This window comes from Trematomus bernacchii, unplaced genomic scaffold, assembly GCF_902827165.1.
Source record: "Trematomus bernacchii unplaced genomic scaffold, fTreBer1.1, whole genome shotgun sequence".
NCBI classification, from domain to species: Eukaryota; Metazoa; Chordata; class Actinopteri; order Perciformes; family Nototheniidae; genus Trematomus; species Trematomus bernacchii.
In genome coordinates this window covers 4654678-4679061 of record NW_022987689.1, presented here as the reverse complement: position 1 = coordinate 4679061, position 24384 = coordinate 4654678, and the positions used below count along the sequence as shown (strand labels likewise).

General features: G+C 40.9%; 1 protein-coding gene across 2 annotated transcripts; it reads left to right on the top strand.

The window, feature by feature from the left end:
* Positions 1-15374: 15374 nt before the first annotated feature.
* On the top strand, positions 15375-23558 carry LOC117488715 (plasma membrane calcium-transporting ATPase 1-like). 2 transcript variants are annotated; one of them, XM_034137769.1, is made up of 18 exons: positions 15375-15510; positions 15885-16082; positions 16557-16814; positions 17391-17516; positions 17723-17914; positions 18135-18278; positions 18699-18913; positions 19144-19386; positions 19760-20001; positions 20078-20315; positions 20624-20803; positions 21146-21233; positions 21525-21631; positions 21915-22106; positions 22560-22773; positions 22910-23121; positions 23218-23325; positions 23480-23558. In XM_034137769.1, the coding sequence occupies exons 1-18, from the start codon at positions 15414-15416 to the stop codon at positions 23546-23548; spliced, it is 3123 nt and encodes a 1040-aa protein (XP_033993660.1). In that variant the 5' UTR covers positions 15375-15413; the 3' UTR covers positions 23549-23558. The 2 variants fall into 2 exon arrangements, with proteins under 2 accessions (XP_033993660.1, XP_033993661.1); XM_034137770.1 differs by having other exon boundaries at positions 15378-15510; positions 17723-17932.
* The last annotated feature ends 826 nt before the right edge of the window (positions 23559-24384 follow it).

Sequence of the window (24384 nt, the reverse complement as noted above, 5' to 3'; positions counted from 1 at the left end):
CACTGAAAGCCCACATGACAAGGACGCAAATGTGTCTGCCAAAGATGAAAAAGGGTGGATGTTAGTGTCTTTTGTAATTCACTTGAAAACAGGCCATGCCAACAGTATAGTCATATCCTTTTTTTCTTGAGAGACAATAATATTGCTTAATCTTTTCTGCGAATGGCTTGTTCATTAGAAGCCAAGGAGTCAAAGGCAGTGATAGATTGTTATCAAGGTTTTTCTTTTTCCCTTTTCTGTGAGAAACTAAATGCTGAGAATGAGGGTGAGAGACTTCACAGGCAATTGAAAATCCACCAATCCTTTGCGTTTTGCATATCGTCAAAGCCCAGCCAATTTGTCAAATGAAGACATTCGTCTAAGTGATGAGTACGGGGCAAAAGAAAAAAGACACAAACACAGAAAGCCAAAGCTCTGAGACAGAAACAGATGGATATAGGCTTAAGAGCTGGCACAGAGACAAGTGTGCAGGTCTAGTCACAGAGTGACTTGAAATGGAGCCCTAAGATTTCCTCTGATTTCCTCCTCCCTCCTTTTGGCCCTGTTGCTGCATCTTGTAAATCATTCTCAATTCACTGAAACAAGCCAGTTGGATTAGCTTGGTTTAGATCATAAACATTTGCAGCACAGACCACCCAGCGAGAGAGCACAGCCAAGACGAGAGTGTGTGTTAGTGTGCATATATGGGTGTGTGTGTGTGTGTGTGTGAAGCCTCCCTCTGAGTTAAGAGGTGGGCACTGCTGCACATATACGCTCAAATGTGGTCTCACACATACACATGCGCACACACACACAGACATACTTTTACTGTGGTTTGTGTTTGCGCCACTTCCAGGGCCAGTGCACTGTGGGGCCCTCACCGCTGCCGTGGAAACCAAAACAGGCCTGAGATTAACACAAACACACACACACACTGACATACACACACTGACATACACACACTGATACAGATGTCTCAGTGCACTGCTGCTTAACAATACAGATATTTTTTTACTGTAAAATAAAGAGATTTTGTTTGCAGACGTCAATTAATTTCTTCTTTATGCTTTCAGTTACAGTGAATGTTTTTTCCCTAATTTTTCTTAGGACTCAAGCCCCCAACACGGATTTGTTAATCGTCACTTCTCGAAAGCAGCTGCAAAGCGTTAAGTGTCATCGACCCAAACAACTGTGATATGAGGCATGTTTTCCAAAGAATCGAACAAATAAATGCATTATTTTTCTTACAAAAGTTCAACAGACCATGAAAATCATTATTTCTCACTTGAACAAAGTAATTCCTCTCTTGTTTCTCTCTATATGCACAAGGTATCTGAGAGCCAAGCTGGTGTCAGAACCAGGAAATATCTGGGCTGGGTTTTGAAGAGCCAGAGAGCAAAGCTGGGCAACTCCCTGCCGCAAGGATCTGGCACTTATTCCTGTACGCTGCTTTCTGTCTAACAGACTTTCTAACTGTGTGTATTGTCTTTTAATGTAACTTTACTTGCATTAGTTGCCAGTCTTATATGTCCCCGCCATGTTCTTCTGTTACCTGTTTATATCGTATTGGCCCAAATACGAGTTCTGTTTTTCAATCAAATATAGGGCCCTCTTGTGTTCAAGGAATGCACATTTGAATATTGAAAGCAGGTGTTTTCAATGGAGTGCACGTCTCTAATCATTATCATTATCAAATATTTACATTGTAAATCTGTGAATACATTGTACAATCCATTTACTTTACATTTCATTTCATCAATAATTGTCACTTTGCCATTACATACCGTTATATGCAAAAGAGTAAATGTTTTGGTTTCAATGATAGTGCTGTTGCTTTAGTCATTTATTTAGAAGGTAACATGTTAAAAAGAATGTAAGACGAGGGATAAAGGGAATAAAGGAACACAAAATATGAAGGACTCCTATCGTGGTTTGACCAAAAAGATCCAACAGCAGCTTATATCTTCAGTGTGTGTGTGTGTGTGTGTGTGTGTGTGTGTGTGTGTGTGTGTGTGTGTGTGTGTGTGTGTGTGTGTGTGTGTGTGTGTGTGTGTGTGCGTGTGTGTGTGTGTGTGTGTGTGTGTGTGTGTGTGTGTGTGTGTGTGTGGTGTGTGTGTGTGTGTGTGTCTGCATGTTTGGCCTGTGTGGGTGAGGGACCTCCCAGTCAGTGGACAGTCCGTCAGACAGAATGTGGCCACAGAAAGACACACACAGACAAACTTTGTAAGCTTTGTATTTATCGATAGTTTGATATATTAAATGGGATTAAACATGTCTTTCCTTTGGGAAATAACATTCACAGGATGTGTTGAAAAAACAAAACATCCAGGACAAACAAAGCATGATCAGGAAATGCTACTAAAAAAGGTCTGTTGAGATTCATTATACATTCAGAGGAAAACATAATCTAAAGTACAGTACAAACTATTGTCCACATCCAAAATTCCATCTTATTTAAAAATGGTTCAAGGGTCAGCATTGACTCAGCAATACATTTAGCTTTTTTATGTATAAACCTGCCCTGTTTAATGTACAACACACCCACAATATTTGGTCATGTTTGATCTCTTTCTATCTGGTGGCCTATGTGTAGTTAAACTTTCCTTCTCTTTCAGCAAAAACAGAGTGAGTGCACGTACATACACAGACACAAACATGCATGCGCCTACATTACACACAAAAAAAGTCTTCTTTTCAACCGAAATAAATGTTTATGGCATTCCAAACATTTTGTGTGAGAGACAGTATGTGTGGTCCTGTCTGCACCTAGCATGAGGTTTGAGGTTAAGGTGTTTGTCTGCTAGCGTGTTGTGAGCTGTGGTGTGTGCATATGTGTGCATGTCAGTGATCTGTGCAAATGAGAGAGAGAGAGAAAAGGAGTGTGTAACCACCATGTTTCTAATATTTCTTTGTTTTAAATGAGAAACAAAATAATTGACTAGATCCAAGATTTGTTTCTAACATTGTGAGGGAGTTTTTAGTACAGATACAAATGTAGAGTGCAGGTAAGAGAATAGAAAGTTGGAGTGTTGGATAAAGATCTTCATATAAATTGAGTGAAAGAAAATTCACGAAAGGAGATAGCATAAGAGGATGAGAGAAACGCACAGAAACGTACCAACGTGCAGACAAAAAAAGGTCAAGAGAAAGCGCAAAATGTTTTGCTGTGAAATGCACTACATTCTGAAAAATAGGACTTTTATTCCAAACCTAGTGGTTAAAGAGTGACTATGCAATGTGAGTCAAATGAATGCTTTACTGCAAAATAATCAAACACATTTAAAAATCTTTCCTTTACTAGAAATCCGAACAACACCTTTGACAGGTTATTTTTTTACAGTAGGTTTTACAGATATTTTGTAAATGTGTCCCACATGTCCCAAATGTGGTTGGACTAAAGCAGTTATGTTTTAATATATTTCCATCATGGGAGTCTACAATTGACTTTCCGGTCACATTTGTCATGAAATTAGTTTACACGCGTGATTAGATTTAGACAAATATACATTTAAGCACTTCAACTTGAACAACATTAAAACCTACTGCTGCAGCTTGAGGTCCACTTACTCGCTTGTTATGCAGCCTTTGACCTCATCAAACGTCCCATCAGATGTTATCCAACATGCTTAAATAAACTGAAGAATGAAATATGTTGAATACGTTTACACCGTGCATAATCCAAAAGAGTTAGACAATGGCTTTGTTTTTTTCTTTGGCATATATAACAGTCTCATGCTGTAAGAACAACAACAATCCAGCCTCAATAACAGCCAAGCAATTTAGTAACAAATAGCACACAATGCCATTCCAGCGTTTTACCAATCTCTGTGTTATTTCCCCAAAGGACCGTAAGGCCAGCATTATAAAATACATGGAAACAGTTGTTAGCATTTATAGACCATTCTACAAGTACAAGTAAATAGCACAACACAGACACATACACACATCCAGACAAACAAAAAGTATTTACACATACACATGACTACACATTTGCCAAAGACACTTGAATAATGATGTAAACGAGACCACTAGGCACTAGAGCTATCATCATCGGATTGCCGGAGGTTTAAGCTGTTTGAAAGAAGTAAACTCTTGACCCATTATGCTGTTAATGTTATGAATTCAAATGTAGAAGAGCTTAGTTATTTTTAAGCATTTTTCATTGTCAATAGAGAAGTTTAAACACGAGTGTTCGTTCTTTCGCCTCGTTTATTTTAGGCTGAAAGATGTGTGTTTCTAATTCATAACCACATTCACCACTTTGACTGAAATATTTACAACTTGGGGCTGGTTTGCCATGAACTTTTGTGCAGACATTCTAGTCCCAGAACAATAAGTCCCCATCTCTTTTTTGAACCTCTGACTTTTCCTGTCATTATCGGTTAAACATTAAGATATTTTCAACACTTTAGTTCATGACCAAATACATAATTTGACATTTATCCTATACGTGTAGTGCTTATAGCAAATGTCAGCATGCTAACACTAAACTTCATGGGGAACAGGGTAAACATTATATACACTGCATAAAATGTAGGTATACATCAACATATACCCATTATAACTGTGATAGTGTTAGCATGCTTACCTTAGCAATTAGCTCCAAGCACCACTGCATGTGCTCAAGTTCAGAATCACAGAATTGCTATCATGGCTGTTAACTCTTAGTCTTGAAAATTGTCTTGGTGCGAAATGCATTTTGAAATGTATTTCGACATGTGAAATATGCCATATTTATTTTTAATAAAAATATCGGTCTGTAATATCAGAGGAAATGTTCATTGACAAAAAAAAGGACAAAACACGACATGTGATGATAGGTGAAAACCATTTAGCTCAAGATGAAGAAAGCCCACATATGCACAAAAATAAATATAAAAGTATGTCTTAAAGACATTAACAAACAAAGGATGGAAAGAAGATGGTTGAATAACTTCTTGTTAATATATTTTCAGTAGGAGACTGAGTAGCAACTCATGGGTTTCTGTATCAAAAGGAAGATGTCATATGCTTACTCGTACACACGCACACACACACACACACACACACACACACACACACACACACACACACACACACACACACACACACACACACACACACACACCACACACACACACACACACACACACACACACACACACACACACACACACACACACACACACACACACACACACACACACACACACACACACACACATGCCTCTGCTCCAGATGTTGAGAGTATTTCGTTTCAGTGCAGGTAGTGCAGCCTCACATCGGAGAGGAGATAAATCAAAGCCCCTGGACAGCAGTGAAGACATTTTTAGAGGCGTTCGTAAACCCACCACTGTCACTTTGTTCCCATATGGCAATATTCACAGATGCTTTTTGGAACGACACTCCTATATACAGAGAGCAGTAGGACAGCAGTAGTCATACACAGGTTCAATTATTTTCAATGCTACACATCAAATTTTATTTTTCTCTGGAGGAGGTCAAATGGAAATGTTGCACCACATAAAAAACAAGATTCTCATGCTGTTCCTATAAGTCGTGGCATCAGACTTACTGTACATGATAAGTGACAGGTGAGGTTGCAGAGATAGGCAAAGTTTTCTCCTAAGATTACAACCGAGTAACTTTTACCCATACTTCCACAGCATCAAGGTTTTTAAACCTGAATTTCAACATACAGTAACCAAAAGGGAACTCAGTACAGTAGCTGCTGTAGATGAACATGGGAGTCTGCTTAAGTAATTAACTGTGACAACATTTGAGTGTAAGGCTTTTTTTCGATAAGGTGCCATTAAAGATTTATTATCACACTAAGTTATTTAAGTAGTTAGTTAGTTAGGTAGGTGAAAATGAAATAAAATAATTTAATATTACATGCCTGTCAAGCTTAAAACACCATATCTGACTCAAAAAGCCAGATGTGTAATTAGACAAATGCATCTTATCTGTGAAATCACACAGACTCCTGTTATACATGGCCACAAAGTAAAATGTTACCTTTGTGACTAAATAAAAAATAAATCAGCACTTTTCTAGCTTTGTCTTTATTCTCCTTTTATGGCACTTGTGGAATAGTCTCAGACCTTCGTTCATGTGGGGGATTCAAAATCACCATTTGTGGTTATGTGAATCAATCAATCTTCTTTATTTCAGACTCAAGGTCCATATCACATACATGTCTTGGCCTTGACCACATATGAAGCCTTTTTTTAAACAGGTGTCATTAATCATATCTTCAATGTGGTTGCTGTCACACACACATGGGTTCAAATACCTCCTGTGTGGTCTAGTCTGAAAAGTAAAATAAAATACAAATAATAAAATAAACCTATATGGCCATTTTGGTTGTTATCAGACCAATATAGGTATATATAGGTAAAGCGCACCATTAATGAACTGAACATATCTATTACAGTCTTGTAATTTATTCTTTGTCCCCATTGGACTTGAATAGATCAAAAGGTGGGTGCTTTTTCAATTAACATATAGAAACTGCTTTTTCATGCAATATATTACATTAATAATAATTGATTAGTCCTTAGATCATACTGTTAAAAATGTGGACAGAAAACTCTGCTGTTGGCCATCTGAAGATATTCTGCTGCTGCAACAGCAAGTGAAAGAGCACTATCTGCTGGTCTGGTGAAAGTATTGCGTGTGAGATGTGACACTTGTCATTGGATATGAGAGTATTGGGCATAAATATGTTAAAACCCATATCTTTGATAACTGCTACTGATGTACATAATGTAACTGTAATATATAACCTTTTCTTTTTTTATGTCAGGGAATTTTAGCCACCCTTCAAGCAATACAGTTTCTCTACTTTGCTATATAGACGTTTAAAATAAATTCTTCTTAGGTGTAGTAATGATGTAGCTCCACAAGCAGATGATTTGAAAAATATATATTGGCTTCATCAATATGTTTAGCATTTCTATCTTTTATTGTGCACTGTGTGAAGAGTTGATTTATTTTTTAATAGATAACAAACAAAAACATTTCTCTGTGACAAAGTATTGATGGTGAAACAAAGATAAAAGGATTTAAATTTGTTAAAATAGGAAGTACCTTGGAGTTTTTTTTTTATTTTGTGTCAACTAAATCTTTCTGTTGACCTTATAAGAGTCATTATGGACAACCCTAGATTTGACCAAATCTCCTAAGCGTTAAATTAGATTCCTATGAATCAGACAAAATCCCTCTTTATGTCTGACGTAAATGTTTGAGGTGAACATGGCAAGGACATTTGCCGCTTAATTATTAAAAGTGTGTGCTGTCTGCTCGGAGGGGGAGATATTCTCTGGACATGATGTGACTGACCTTGTTGCTTTCAACCCATTCACACTCCCGCCTTGCTTCACTGGTGGATGTCACAGTGTCACCCACAGGGATGAGAGAGAGGGAGAAAGAGAGAGGTGGTTGGTGGACATTCCTACACTGGTTGCTACTTACAAGTTCTGCATTTACACACACACAATACCCCCCCCCCCCCAAACACACACACGCACAGCAAGTCACAGCACCCTCACGTAGATCTCTGGCAAAGCCAAAGCGATGCAACTGCTCCTCCATTGTGGACCCCCTTAACTCCCTCCTTCTCCCACTCTTTCTCCCCACTCCCCCCAATCTCTACCCCAATCCCTGCTAGATGGCCCCGCTCTTTTCTCCTGGTTGTCATGGAGACGGCTAACAAAGCCATCACTTTTACCAATTTCCTCAGAGACAGGTGCTGGCACAATGACTGCTTCCTCGCCGGCTGAAAGGGGAAGGGGCAAGAGGGGTCCATGGGAACTCCAGGCGGACACTCTGAGGGCTGTCCAAGTGTCCTCCTCCCCAGGCCTTGCCGAGAAAAGAAGGCTAATTTGTTGTCCCTGTTTTCCCAGGGAGGGGGGATGCAGGAGGAAGAAGGAGGGGGGAGAGAGAGAGGCTGTGGGTGGAAGGAGGGCGAGCGAGCAAGTGAGAATAAGGCAGAGAGAGAGAGAGAGTGAGAGCATGCAAAGGGGTCTTCACCAGTTTTCAAAACAAACCGCCTAATATCAGTCTCTTCTCGTTTTCTCCTGCCAATGGGTGGCAAGGTCCTCCTTTCTCCCCTTGTTTCTTCATCTCCTCTCGCTTCTCCTATTCTCCTGCTACAGGTCTTTGGGTCCGGAAACAATGGCGAGTCATGGCATCATGACTGCAAGATGTTTCAATTTAGCTTTCAGCAAGCGTTCATTACCCCCTTTGTGAGTGCCTGTGTGTGTGTGTGTGTGTGTGTGTGTGTGTGTGTGTGTGTGTGTGTGTGTGTGTGTGTGTGTGTGTGTGTGTGTGTGTGTGTGTGTGTGTGTGTGTGTGTGTGTGTGTGGACTGTAATGTTTAGTGACAAATACGCTGAGCAGTAAAAAATAAAACTTTTTTTTTTTCAACTTAAAATTATAAATAGCATAATACAACATTGGTCAGACAGAATGTTAATGAAACATTAAAACATACTACTAAATATCAAACAGTTTATGAATATTGTTCACTTGTTTCCACTTTGATATTATAATGTCACATAAAATATTAATATGTTTATTTTATTAGGGAACATTTCATGTGAGTATGGTTGATAAGCTAATGTTTCTTTTTTTTATTCACTGTTTACTGCTTTCTTTCAGAGCCTGGCTGACACTCTGAAGGAGGGGCTGTCTGTTGGCACAGCTACAAAGTATTTACTGCCCCTCTTAAGAGAGAAGCCCTGGGCTTCCAGTTTGATGGAGCTGTATGTGTGTATCTGTCTGTACATGTGTGTCTGCTTATGAAGATGTGTGACTTTGTTCATGCGTGTGTGGGAGCTCTTGTTTGAATAGACCATACAAACTTTTTGTTGGTGGCACAAAACTCTTTGAGGCCGCATATAAAGCACTTACCTTCTGTTAAGGACGAGCCATTCAGCTGCAAAAGACCCTAACGGCTGTTGTATTGGCCTGTGTGTGTGTGTGTGTGTGTGTGTGTGTGTGTGTGTGTGTGTGTGTGTGTGTGTGTGTGTGTGTGTGTGTGTGTGTGTGTGTGTGTGCGTGCGTGCGTGCGTGTGTGTGTGTGTGTGTGTGTGTCTGTGTGTTTGTGTGTAATTTATAAATGCCAATAAAATCTGAAATCCATTATATCAAGCACATATTGCTTTGTAATGGCCTGAAGACCCTACATTTTAACCCTGTTTCTCATGTCATGTTAAAGATGCTGCCTTTATACATTTTTATATAAGGTATCTATCTATGAAAAAATGAATATCTACTTGTATATGGGCATATCTCAATAACCATGAAGGCGATCTACTTCTCCCTTCGATTTGCAGGTGTATTAAAAGTACATTATTCTAAAATGTGAATAAACATCTGAGGAGCAATCTGAGAGATACATAGAGTTGCAAAGTTATGACAAACAGAATGGGAAGAGGTAAACAAAGGTAGCTTGTATTTTTCAGTACAGCCAACACGGGATGAATAGGCAGAAGGGTCTGGGTGTTTCTCAATCTCGAGTACGCTTGCTTGGTAGCACATGTCTTCCGAGCGTCTTGCTTCAGAAGCGAGGCAAGAATACTTCCTAGCCTCGGAAAACGAAGAGTGGAACAGGCGAGCAAGTGTGCAGGTGTGCGTCATATGAGAGGCCCCGCCTTACATTTTCCGCCACATATTTGGGGAAATTGGTCCGTGGGCAAAGCATTGTGGGGATTTTAAGGATGCGAAGTCTACCCATGTGCAGCCTCGAAATTTCCCCCAAACCAAGGACGCGGCCTCGGTGGAATTCCAAGTATGCTGGACATTGGAACGGTCCTTGATGACGTAGCATCCTTGAAATATTGGCTTGGAAGCCAATATCCTCATGATTGAGAAACGGCCACAGTGTGTTAATAAGTATAGGCTGAAACTGACTCACTGTGCAGTCATGGGCTGGCAGTGTTTGGCTAACACCTTGATGGAAGGTGCACCCTTTGAGAGGCAGACACTTTGATCAACCTCCCTGTTTCCTCGAGATAAGTAGTCATTGCACTCCGTATGGCTCTGAACTTTACATTTTCGCCTTGCTTCTGCAATTATTCCCCATTGCTCTGCATGTGAAAGGGGCTTTCCCTTTGTGGTTTCAAACTCTCTCTGTTTGTCCTTTTTTACTCTTCTTCAACAAAGCGCGGCTGTGCCTCAGTGGCTAAATCTGCTTCTTGATTTTGACAAAACATTTGATTACTTGACCAAAAGGCACCGTGGCTGCTGCTTGGAGCATTTGGTCCTACATTATCGGTTGCGAGCATTGAGCTGCTCGGTGTTTGGCTGTTATGTAGCATATCCATAAGATCTTTGTGGCATGCTGGGGTCATAGACGTGGGCAGAGCAGGGAAACTTGGATTTAATCGTTCATAAAAATCATTCTCTTTTTCTTCATGAGGCTCATCTGTTAATATAGTTTTAACGCTTTCCCTATCATCTTCTGACTGTTGAGGAGATGCCATGACTACTAATCTCTAACGGGTTTCCTAACCCTTACTTCCCCTTAAGGAAACCTTGTTCCTTATCATAGGCGTGAAGCCCTTTTCAGTCCCCCCTTCCTTCTCTGTTTCTGTATCACCATGCACTGTGACCGGATTCTAGGGATTTATAGAGGTCTTTCATGTACAACTATATTAGGAAAATAAGTATTCTTTACCAGGCTACTCTCAGGTTCTTTTAGTGCTCGGTACTCTAGCTTCCGGTGCCTCGGGCACTCTAAAATCCCCCCCAGGGTGTTTCACTCCCGCAAAACTTTGTTTTTAAGGGTCACTTAAGGGTGTCCCCCTGTACAATGCCAAACTCTGTAAGGCAAGGAAAATCGGGCGACTTTTCACTTTCTACACTTTGGACCAGGCTACTCTCAGGTTATTTTAGTGCTCGGTAGCCTACTCTAGCTTCCGGTGCCTCGGGCACTCTAAAATCCCCCCCGGGGTGTTTCACTTTCGACTTTTCAACACTTTTCACTTTCTACTCTTTGGACCTAAGGTTCTCTTTTAACTCAGAGGTCCCTGTTCGGGCGCCATGAAAAGGAATCTAACTTCGATACAACCAACGTTAATATCTAGGTCGTCTCCGATACCGAGCTCCGATGCTGATAAGGCTCCGGAAAACGGTCGTCCTACCTTTAGGACTAAACCCCCCAGAATACACGCAAGATCACGGTCATCTGCTTAGTTAACAGCGTGGCCTCTAACACCAGCTGCCCGTCGTATCACTTATTCCAGGCACTAAAGCGTCGGATGTCCGACCGCCAGGATAGCAAAACGGAGGGTGTAGTGCAGTATGTGTTGGTGGGCTGGTAGAACCACAGAGCAGTATCTAAACTGCCCCTGGAGGAGAAACCCTGTGTCGTTGGGAGACTCCCTGGTAATTAGGGCAGCTTCAGGACCCACAATCCCTAACCCCCTCTTTTGATCCCCAGTTATACCAATCAAAATAATGCAAACATTAATATCACAGCAGTGATATTACCACATCAGCAGAGCATATGTCATATTTCAGTACCACACATAAAGACAACAAGCACCCACACAAACATAGTGTGCCCGGAAAAAAACAACCTCCCAACGACCCACGCTTATCTCAACACACCCAGGCTTTCTCTCTTTGGCATTCACTCACTCTCTCTCTAACAGACATACACTGACACACAGACACAGACACACACACACACACACACACACACACACACACACACACACACACACACACACACACACACACACACACACACACACACACACACACACACACACACACACACACACACACACACACACACACACACACACACACTACACACACAAGCCTATCTTTCATCCCAAAATTCATGGAGGCAAATCTCTCTCATCCTCTGCCAACCATTCTTTCTTTTCAACTCGTGAAGGCACCATCCCTTCTTCTGTCCAAGCATTGCCTATAAAATCTCCCCATTTCTCTAAAAAACATTGAACAATTTACTGTCACAGCACACTCCGTATCCTTTATTTTCTCTGGCCTCATTTCAGACAAGTGGGGTTTTTTTTGGCCCCGAAATAACCTAGCTCAACTGAAGAAGCCTCATCCTTGTGGCAATAGAGTTCTCATTAGCTATAGTAACTATGCATCTTGCAGCACAGGTTTGCAGGGTAACAACTTAGATGTGGTCAATATTGTACAATTATGTAATGTATAGTGGCTTAGTAACAACTTCAATTTGTTACACCATCTTTATCCGCTTGGGGTCACTTGTCATCATCACACAATACAACAGGAAAGCTAGCTGATACCCAAATACTTAATTTTTTCTGTTCTGATATCATTGCACACAGCAGCAGGCTTAGTGAGAGTTGTAGTCCAGAGGGCCTCCACTCTCACAGGGATCAGACAATAGATTACAAGATATTAGTGACATCATCTTCGGAGGATTTTGACCTCTATTGGTATCAGCAAGCAACAGCTAAAAACACAAATAAATTGACAAATTTGTACATTTTTGGAAAACTATATTTACAGCGGCAATGAATTGGACGCCTTTGGTGCAGTAGCCTACTATATTGCACGGAGGGAGGAAATTAGTCAACCTTAAATCCTTGACTGCAGTCTAATGTTAGGCTATACTGATCCTTGGTGGTCAGATGAAGTATTACAATCATTGTTAATCAAGCAAGCTGCAAACCCTGAGCTTTGGTCGTGTTTATAAGAAAAGATGGTTGAAAAAGTTTGCTCAAAATTGTAAAAATGTGGAAAATAAATCCGTGGTCTGAAAGGAAATGTAGGCCAATTTCACACTCCCAGATACCTTCTGAAATGTGTTTTCTTATAAGACAATGAGATAGCACCATCTCTAGGTAAATGAGGGAATTATTATTTCTACAAAAATACGAAATACATTATTTGTTCATCTCCATTATCATGTATATTATACATATTGTATATATCTTACAAACATCAGTTTGTTTACAAGAAACTAGAAATATAATATTTTTGAAAAGGACTCTAAACATTTTTGATTTTTGCAGTACTGTACAGTATGTGAAGTTGAAACTGATTAGCAATATACAGTAAGGGGATGCATTCATTGGAAAAAACAATAGTCACACTTGTTTTTGTGGTTGTGTATTCTAAGGTTAGAATATTGTAGCTAACATATTAGCCACACTACTCAAATTAACTTTAAAAATATCATTAATAAGGAGGCAATACAAACTAACTGTACATATTTAAAAATATATATTTTTGAAATAACACAGTTGTTTTGATTTTCTTTGTTCTGCTTTTCTCTGTAGCTGTGTAGTGTACCACTCACTGTTGTTAAAGGGTTTGTATGTAAACAATGTATGATGTTTTGTTCATTACTGAATAAAGAATACACATTTAAAAAAATACTCCAGACAGGGTTTCCGTTCTCTCGGCCATAACAGCAGGGGTATAAACTGTATATGAAGAAGTGTTTAGCCCTATTTACAATATTTCCACATTTCTTCAGCATCTGCATCTAACTTGTTGGTAAAGGTAAGTGACTCTTTAACTTTTTCAGATTCATTTAGCAAGTGTTAAGTGTGTTTCAAACTGTTTGGTAATTAAACAGCGCCACCTAACGCCGCAGTGTCCTCGGTGCTATCATTTAGCGAGCTAACATGTATCTACCATTAATGCAGTTTGACTGTATAAGAAGCTAACATTATGTTATATGACAATCATGTTTCTTGCCACCAAATTATGTTTATTTAATTAAAGTTAAATGTAGTTAAGTGAGATAGTTTTAACTGTCAGCGCCAGCTAACATGTAGTAACCTAGGTTCTAGCTTAGTTAGCTAACAATAATCTACCAATGCCTTTGACTCGTATAGATACATCAATGACATGACATTGACAATCATAACATGTGTATCACTAAAGCCACTAAATTATATAGGTGTCGACATTAGACTGACAACATTTTTTTTTAAACTTTATTTATTTAAATTTTAACCAGAGATACATTTCTCCCATGCTAACGTGTATAGTTATTTTGTAGCCCTCTTTCTATGTGGCGGTTTACCCCTGTTGTTAACGGTTTTGTACGTAAACAATGCATGATTTTATGGTTATATTATGTTGATGGAAGAAAAACATAATTAAAAAAAATACTCGACGGGGTTTTCATTCTCTCGTCCTCAAAAGCAGGGATGTAAACTTAATATTTAGAAGTTTTAAGTCCTAGTTTCATTACTTACAATCTTCTTCAGTATCTGCATCCAATGTGTTGGTAAAGGGAAGTGACTCTTGAAATCCAGCTTCGCAGTAGCCTACTATATGATTTTTCACATTAATTTAGCAAGTGTTCAGTGTGGTAAAGTGAGATTTTTAAAAACTGTTTTGGCTATTAAACAGCGCCACCTAACGTCTTACTGTCCTACGGGCTATCGTTTAGTTAGACATGTATCCATGTTAATGTCGTTTGATTCAGATAAGCTACATGTAACGTTAAAGTTTATAATAAACCTAAAATGTGTATTGACAAACGCCACCAAATTATTTAAATAGCTTATCTTCGACACTAGACTGACAAAATATATTTCTTATGTTGTTGAATGAATTTCTCCTAAGCTAAAAATCCTGCTTTGCAGAACTGTTTGCTTTTTCAGAGTATTTAAGAAGCTAACGTTAAATGATATGACAATCATAGGTGTAGTTAAGTGAGATGGTCAACTTATTTTACATTTTTAATTAAGAGGCTCTACCTAAAGTGTACCAAGTATGAATACAGTGATTTATTTGAATAAAGGAATCCCTACTGCAGGAATTCAAAACATAATAATGCTTTACAACCGTTTCTCCTATTAGTAGTGTTAGCAACAGGTGTTTATATTCAAACGTCTGGGCCCATAGCACTGCTGGCAAAAGCAACATTCTAATCACACATCGCTAGTGAAGCATAGGGTTCTCATGGAGAGCTATCAAGGTTCAAGGTTCTTTATTTGTCATCCACATCCACACATCTATTGAAAAAGAGAGAAAAGGGAAGTCATAAAGCTGTTCAGGTATTAAGATTTGTTGTGATTAAATTGGATTGAGCCTGTTAAAATGCAAAATAAAGTAAACAAAAAAGAAGAAAATTAAAACTTAAGCTACCCTTATTATTTGTTTATTTTAAAGTAAACCTCACTTTATGCGAAACAATACCAAGGACATGACCTTGGAGTCCTGCTTGACTGTTAAAGCAAATCATGCACCTTTGTTTAGTGATTTTTCTACATTTCTACCTACAGGTACTTGTGTGTTTTCCCATGACATGTCTGAAATTACCTGTCTTATTTACCCCCTACAGTCAGGCTAGATCTGCACCGGAGGCTAACTACTTAGACTATGTTTTTGGTAGGTCTCTGAGGAGTACCGGAGGAAGGAGATATAATGACGGATAAGGAGGGGAATTTCGGCTGCTCCTTGCAGGAGCTGCGCTCCCTCATGGAGCTAAGAGGAGAAGAATCCTGTGCAATGATCAAGGAGACTTATGGAGATGTCAACGGACTGTGTTCCCTGCTAGGAACATCACCTGTCAATGGTAAATATGATGAGGAACACTGCTTCTGTGTTAGGTTGGTGTCTCTGGTTACTGCCAGATGTTGCATCACACCAAGTTTCAAAGACGGACAAATCCTTCAAATGAACAGAAGATAACCTTATATATGTATGTTCTTATAATATTAGACATGTTTGCCAATAATACAGCCCAACAGATTTGGAATCTATGGACATTTTGACCCCCCCCCCCCCCCTTGAATTTTGAAACGCATATTGTTAGCGAAGCATTACGGCAAATTATACGAGTCTCTTAAGATAGAGATTCCAGAAGGTCTCTAAAACAAAGAGAATATAATCAATAAACTGAGTGGGTGGGACATGTGTTTGATATTGTCTTTGTGTCTCCTGCTGCAGGTTTGGATGGAACAGTAGAGGACATCAACAGAAGGCAAAAGGAGTATGGACAAAACATCCTCCCTCCTCAAAATGCAAAAACCTTTCTGCAGTTGGTGTGGAAAGCCCTGAATGATGTCACACTCATCATCCTCCAAGTGGCAGCCATCATTTCTCTAGCACTTTCCTTCTACAGTCCACCCAGTGCTGACAGACAGCGTGAGTTTAGATTTAGCTTTTAAACAATCAAATGAAACCTTTACATCTTCAAATAAGTATCTTTCTGTAACTTTTATTTTGAACCTGTGTGTAGACACCTCACAGCTTATTTTCAGGTACAAAAAATAGCTGTTTTAATGATATTAAAGTTTAATGCTACACATTGTAAGTGGGGTGGCAGCTTTGAGTGACAGATGGGTACGTCTCAGGTCACTCTTCCTCAGCCTTTTACTCAGTGGAAGATCCGCATGGAGCTTCTAAAGTTTGATTTTCATTGCATATTTAAATTGTACCTGTTTTAATATCATCATCATCATCATCATCATCATTTAAGTTTTTTCAACAAACATATTAAAACATTAGATATATTCGCTCCTTTTCTATGACATGTATAAGATGTAGGTCAGCACTGTTTGAGCGGTTAGATAAGCAAGGTAAAATAACTTAATGTTGACACACGTTGTCTCTGTTCAGACTGCGGCAAAGCGGCCGGCGGCGTGGTGGAGGACAGTGAGGCGGAGGCTGGATGGATGGAAGGTGTAGCCATCCTCCTGTCTGTGGTCTGCGTCGTCCTGGTGACAGCCTTCAACGACTGGAGTAAGGAGAAGCAGTTCCGCGGGCTCCAGAGCCGCATCGATCAGGAGCAGAAGTTCACCGTGGTCCGGGCAGGGCACGTGATCCAGATCCTCGTGTCGGAGATTGTCGTAGGAGACATCGCACAAGTCAAATATGGTAAGAGGAAAAAGTGGATCAGCTAAAACACAGCTCACCGTGGATTGAAAGTGATGAAGACTGCCAAAATAACTGCTTGCAATATAGCTATTTGGAAATGCTTTACGTTGTCAGTTTTGACAGGGTTGCACTTGCAATTTTGTATTTGACATGACATGTAGCTCTTGCTCCTTTTGAATTGGACTATTTATCAGATATGGGAGAATTCTCAAAGGAAACACACGTAGTCTAATTACGAGGTCTTGCGTTATAATTGTAAGTCATTTTAGACATAAGCATCTTAAAAAAGTGAATGTAGCATAATGAAATTGAGGTGTCCTAGGAAAACTACTATTGAAAATCTTCAATTTGTTCAGTAACGCTCTCAGTTCAATGTGACAATGACTCTGGCTCTCAGAGAAGAACACAGTTCTAATGTCTTCTTTTGTAGACAGAATAATCGTGTCCGAAAGTTGTTTCAATACAATCATTTTATTTTTGTTATCCTCCAGTCCTCATGTGACAGATACAATGTTGTGATGAGGACCTGATGAGGGTGAGCTGTTGTTACAGTGTACCTGTTGGTTGTTTTTCCAGGTGACCTCCTGCCTACTGACGGCGTCCTGATCCAGGGTAACGATCTGAAAATTGATGAGAGCTCTCTGACCGGGGAGTCGGATCATGTGAAGAAGAGTGTCGACAACGACCCCATGTTGCTGTCAGGTGCTCCACTCTTCTCCATTCACATGAAAACACAGCAGGAAAAAGGACCATGACCGATAAACAACATCCATATTATTTCAATTCAATTTATTTGATTTAAATACCACTTTACCCCAATAATCGTGATCTCAGTAAGGTCCAGAATAATCCAAAAGCCCTACCGTCTGAAGCTTCCATCATGATCAACTCCTGTCTCTCCCCCTCAGGTACCCATGTGATGGAGGGCTCTGGCAAGATGTTGGTCACTGCTGTTGGAGTGAACTCTCAGACTGGAATCATCTTCGCGCTGCTTGCTGCTGGTGAGGAAGATGACAGTGATGATGTTGGTGAGGAAGATGACAGTGATGATGCTGGTGAGGAAGATGACAAACAAAAGAAAGAGCAGGTGGACAACAAAGGTAAGTTCAGAACACAAAGTAATCTGATTATTCTAGAGACTGCTTACCATGAATCATTATAACTTTAGTGCTTCATTCAAGTAGTTGAAGTTTGATCTTTAGTCATAACAATACAGATTTCAGTCTCTTAGACTACATCGACCAACATCACCTGCTATGCTGGGTTAAACCTGGCTTCATTGACTCGACTTGTGTGTTATTGCCTTCCTATCCTCTGTAGGACAAAACGATGATGACGTTGTGATGGACATGCAGCCGCTCAACGAGGATGGACAACCAGAAAAGAAGAAAAATCTATCAACGAAGACCAAGTCAGTCCTCCAGTTGAAGCTGAACAACCTGACCATGCAGATCGGCAAAGCAGGTACTGATTATATTAAATCATATCATTGTTTGGCCTTCTATTACAGTTTGTAACCTTAATAACTTAACTACATGATTGTCTGTGCAAATAAAACTTACACACACACACACACACACACACATGTATTTGTCTCTCCTTTTGTCTAATAATATAAATCACAACTGTCAAAAAACTACCATACAAAGCATGATTTCACCATCATGAGTTCCAGTGTGTGGTGAAACAATGACCTCCCACTCTCATACAAGGGTGGTCCTCTTCCCTTTTGAAAATCAATGTAGACACTCCATTGATAACTCATCGTCATCTCATGAGAAAAACTGGGTTTTAGTCTCAGTTTACTCTCAATTTGGTCTCTGCATGAAAACACTTTTCATTGCTCATTACTGAACTCAAATGTCTTTTCGTCTGTGTCTTCAGGACTGCTCATGTCGTCTCTCACCGTCCTCATCCTCATCACTCGCTTCCTGATCGATACCTTCTGGGTGCAGGGTGTTCCCTGGTCCAGCGACTGTATGCCCATCTACGTGCAGTTCTTGGTCAAGTTCTTGATCATCGGTGTGACGGTGCTGGTGGTGGCTGTGCCTGAAGGTCTCCCTCTGGCAGTCACCATCTCCCTGGCCTATTCAGTCAAGGTCTGTTAGTACACAACATTACACAGCCTGTCACTCACACACTGAACATGTACAGTCAACAGCATTAGGTTAAGGACAACATTTGCTGCATTCCATGTTGGTGTTAAGCCTTTAAAAAATGTCCACTGCCAGACAATCCTGTCTGAAACACTGTTCATTCTGTAAATGTTTGCAGTAAATTCAGAATAAAGCACTTCAAATGGGGTAACTCTGAATTTCCCATTTGTCAGAAAATGATGAAGGACAACAACTTGGTTCGCCACCTGGACGCCTGTGAGACGATGGGCAACGCCACAGCCATCTGCTCCGACAAGACAGGCACGCTGACGATGAACCGCATGACGGTCGTGCAGGCTTTCATTACAGGGCGCTATTACAAAGGGTTGCCGGGGCTGAAAGACATCCCAGCATCGGCCATGGATCTGCTCACCACGGGCATAGGGGTCAACTGCGCGTACACCTCCAAGATACTGGTGAGATTTAAAAATACCTGTCCATTCAGGAAGCTCAAGGAAGTGTTTCCCACTGGTGGTCCCGTTATTTTGCTATTTTTAATCATTTTCTGGCTTCTGGTTATGGACAGCTTGCCATGGTTTACTAATTACTAAAGAAGCCACATTTGTCATTACAGATCTCCAAATTGTCATATATTTGATCTAAGGCCCTGGAAAACATTGAGCACTTCTTATCTGATTTGTTGTTGTGTGTTGCCAATGCTATTGGATTGATGTTATTGTCATGTGCTGCTGCATTTGATTCACACACCCTTTAAAGAACCTGATTTGTAATGAAATACATTTAACTTCTGCTGTGATTTGGCACCCTCTCTGCTGCTGTTTCCTGCAGGCTCCAGAGAAGAAGTGTGGGCTCCTTAGCCAGATAGGAAACAAGACCGAGTGTGCCTTATTGGGATTCTCCCTCAAGCTGGGCCGAGACTACCAGGCCATCCGCGACAAAATACCAGAAGAGAGTCTCTTCAAGGTCTACACCTTCAACTCGGAGAGGAAGTCGATGAGCACCGTGCTATATAACCCTGATGGCAGCTACCGAATGTTCAGCAAGGGGGCCTCTGAGATCCTGCTCTTGAAGTAGGTTTGCTGCTACTGCTCACACAACTCTGGCTCAGTTATATGATGATTACATGACTCTTTCCTGTTGTTCCAGGTGTTGTATGATCCTGGCATCCAGCGGCGAGGCAATTCCCTTCAGAACTCGGAAACGAGTAGAAATTATGAAGCAGTTGATCGAGCCGATGGCGTCTCAGGGCCTCAGGACCATCTGCCTCGCTTACAAAGATTTCCCAGCCGCTGACGGAGAGCCCAACTGGGAAGACGAGGAAGACATCCTCAGCAACCTCACCTGCATCGCTGTGGTCGGCATCGAAGACCCTGTACGACCTGAGGTACGTCAACTCAGTCTTTACAAAGGGACACATGGAGGCAACCAGTCAATAACAGTACAAATACACAGTATGTCAGCACTTTGTGAGGCTTTGCAACTAGTGGAATTATGAAATGTGTCTCTTTTAAGCGTGTTAGAGAGAGAAAATAATTCTGATAACTATCTGTGCTGATATTTAGAGGAGCTCTAGAGGTAAACGGGAGACATTCGTTTGAAGGAGAGAAGTTTTGGGAACACTTTATGACAATGAGTGTATCAACAGAATCTTTGAGCACCTTACCTTATTGTTTCTTCTGTTGTCCTCATCAGGTACCAGAAGCTATCAGAAAGTGCCAGCAGGCCGGGATCACTGTCCGCATGGTAACCGGGGACAACATCAGTACTGCCCGGGCCATAGCCTGTAAATGTGGCATCCTGAACCCTGGAGAGGACTTCCTGTGTATGGACAGCAAGGAGTTCAACCGACTGATCCGCAACAGACAGGGAGAGGTCAGACAAAGATAGACTGAATCACAGACATCAGTGTATGATCTCAATCCATCATGACCCCTCACATTTCTTTGTAGTTCCAACAAATTCACATTTTAGCACTTCTGGCACTATACACATTGTGAAAGGTACATTTTAGATGTTGTGTCGAAGACTTTTGTCCTTTTTTAATTTCCTGTCCCTGATATGTTCTCACAACCACTTTAATTCTCTTCTTAACCCTTGTAGGCACACTAACAACTGTTTTAGGGGAAATTAACCTAATTTCAGTCTGCTACACTGATTTAAATGTATGTTACTCAACTAACACTTCATGTTTATCTCGTTTTGGTTTTTGTGCAGATTGACCAGGGGCTCATCGACAAGATTTGGCCGAATCTGAGAGTCCTTGCCAGATCGTCTCCGACCGACAAATACAATCTGGTCAAAGGTGAGCCACACTAAACGAGGTCAAGGAGAGTCGTAGGGGTCACATAGACGGGGATTGGGACAAGTATGGCAATGTAATAAAAAGATCAAAATCAATGGAAAGCAAACTTTTAATGTAAGCATATATACAAATTCAGAGGAAACCCTGAACCCTACATTTAAGAAATAGATAAAACATGCTGAAAGGAGGGGCTCAAAACAACAGAGAACAACTGTGTTCTAGCTGTTTTCAAAGACCATCAGAATGTTGCCCTTAAGTGTGTCTAAGCCGCGTGTGTTCATCATTACTCAGGTATCATCGACAGCACTGTGCTGGAGAAGAGGCAGGTTGTCGCGGTAACTGGAGATGGAACAAATGACGGCCCTGCCCTCAAGAAAGCGGATGTTGGCTTTGCCATGGTAACTATTGGCGCTAATGTCATCAGACTGATTCTTATTGCAAACTTTGTACAATTATTACTTTAACAAATTACTATTGATTTGATAAACGGAAAATATAAAAGGATTGATTCTGATTATGTTTTTCTACGATCAACCGTTTTAGGCTATTCCTCTAAGAAAACAAATATTGATGAATTCATGATCCACCTGCGATGCAACACCAGTCCTGGTCTAAACCTAGGCTCAGAGTCAGTTCTGGTGTAAGCTTTGCGTTGACTAACTACCATGCTGTGTTGTGCAGGGCATTGCAGGGACGGACGTGGCGAAGGAGGCGTCTGACATCATCCTGACAGACGATAACTTCAGCAGCATCGTGCAGGCAGTGAAGTGGGGCAGGAATGTTTACGACAGCATCTCCAAGTTCCTGCAGTTCCAGCTCACAGTCAATGTGGTCGCCGTCATCGTGGCCTTCACCGGGGCCTGTATCACCCAGGTGACAGCCTCCTGACACCTCTGCTGCCTACACGATGGGTGGACAGAATGACTTTAAATATTCACCCACACACTCACCCTGTTGCTAAAAAAGGCTGCTGAGCTACCATAAGGTGCTGGGTGGGCCAGCCTCAAAGACGGTGTAGACGAGTGAACTACACATGGCTTCAAACGGGAACATTTTAAACTTGATCAAACTGAGTGTTTTAAATTGAAGCGTGGCAGTTCTGGATATCAATGTAGACTGAGCGACTCTGACAGAATGTGTGTGTGTGTGTGTGTGTGTGTGTGTGTGTGTGTGTGTGTGTGTGTGTGTGTGTGTGTGTGTGTGTGTGTGTGTGTGTGTGTGTGTGTGTGTGTGTGTGTGTGTGTGTGTGTGTGTGTGTGTGTGTGTGTCTGTGTGTGTGTGTGTGTGTGTGTGTGTGTACTTGTGTGTGTACTTGTGTGTTGCCAGGACTCTCCTCTGAAAGCTGTGCAGATGCTGTGGGTGAACCTCATAATGGACACCTTTGCTTCACTGGCTCTGGCCACCGAGCAGCCAACCGACGCGCTGCTGCTCAGGAAACCCTACGGCCGCGACAAGCCCCTCATTTCTCACACCATGATGAAGAACATTGTCGGACACGCCATCTACCAGCTGACCGTAATCTTCACCCTGATCTACCATGGTCAGTGAACGCAGCAAACCTTAGTGGTCTAAAACAGGCTCACTTAAAACCTCCTAATAAGAAACATTTGAACAATAGCCTTTTTACAACTGACTTACTAATTAATGATTAATTACTTTGACCCTCCCTTTCACAGGTGAGATTTTGCTCAACATTGCCAGTGGCAGAAACGCCCCCCTCCACGCCCCGCCCTCTGTACACTACACCATAGTGTTCAACACGTTTGTACTCATGCAAATCTTCAATGAGATCAACGCAAGGAAGATCCATGGAGAGAGAAACGTGTTCAGGGGGATTTTCAAAAACACCATCTTCTGCGTCATTCTCCTGGGAACCTTCGTCTCCCAGGTAACCTGGGAGGGCTATCGTCACACCTGGTCTGGTTCACAGTGAGGAGTGATGAAAGATTCGCTGAATGATGCTGTGTCTCCCTTCCTCCTGTAGATCCTCATTGTGCAGGTTGGGGGCTCACCCTTCAGCTGTGTGGCTCTGAACTGGCAGCAGTGGCTGGTCTGTGGCTGTCTGGGTCTAGGCAGCCTGCTGTGGGGACAGGTGAGACAGGGATGACATGCAATTAAACATTGATCTGGTCCTTTCTGCAGCTGATCATCATTAGACAGTAAAAACAGTCTACAAACATGTTCAGCTCATACAGATAGTGTTGCCGATGTGTCTTATTGTTGTGTATTATTACCCCGTCTCTCAGGTGGTGTCCAGCATCCCAAGCTGCTGCTACCCGAAGGTTCTAAAGCCTGCGACTCGTGCAGAAAAGTGACCGCACTGAGAAGAGGAGCCAGGGGCCTGTGGAAGAACCACACATGCTGCCTGGCCTGGTCTCATACAATTAAGTGGTGCTGCCCTCATTGTATTTGTATTATTAGTTTTTAGTTATTATTATAAGTTCCTTTCTTATTATATATAAGATATCTTCATTTTGTGTTTCCTGTCTGGCCCTCGCTTCATATTTCTTTATTTTGAATGATCTAAATAAAGTAATCTCTGAAAATGCTCATGAAGTCTACAATCTGAACCATGTTGGTGGCATAAGGATGTTCTAAATACTACATGTGTTGACAATAAATGCACATTATACGAGGGGATTGTAAATAAAAGGACTACATTTAAAATATACAGTCGTATCACCTCTAGGTGCAAACAGAGTTGCCCTTTCAAAATCTACTAATTTCATATTGCAGAATAAAGAGCAGTCAATGGTGCTTTAAAAAGTATTTATTATTTTGCTAACATGTGTGAAAACTGAAAAGTCAAAGCCTCATTAGGCTGCCTATTATCTCAAACAATGATGCAGATATACATAAGCTCTTGTTAAATTAGATAAAGTGAATATATGTAATATTTATTTCATGAAAAATATCAGTCATTTAAATTATGAAATTGCTGTTAAATGTCTTTGACATTCATACAAATATCTGCATTACCCTGATGAACGGACTTCGATCCATCTGTGCTTTTAAAATCAGTGCTAAACTCTATCAGTCATTCCTCGGGGCACTAATCCATGAGCAACTGGCATTATGATGATTATGATGAAAATGTCTAACCATTTTAAAACTTAAAGTGGACCTATCATGCTATATTTGAATAATATAG

Excerpts from the sequence above, each read along its gene's own strand:
- LOC117488715 (XM_034137770.1), top strand. The coding sequence starts at position 15,414 with ATGGAGCTAAGAGGAGAAGAATCCTGTGCAATGATCAAGGAGACTTAT. Across the intron at positions 16,083-16,556 it reads ACCCAGTGCTGACAGACAGC|ACTGCGGCAAAGCGGCCGGC; the intron begins GTGAGTTTAGAT and ends GTCTCTGTTCAG. Across the intron at positions 21,632-21,914 it reads CGGATGTTGGCTTTGCCATG|GGCATTGCAGGGACGGACGT; the intron begins GTAACTATTGGC and ends TGTGTTGTGCAG.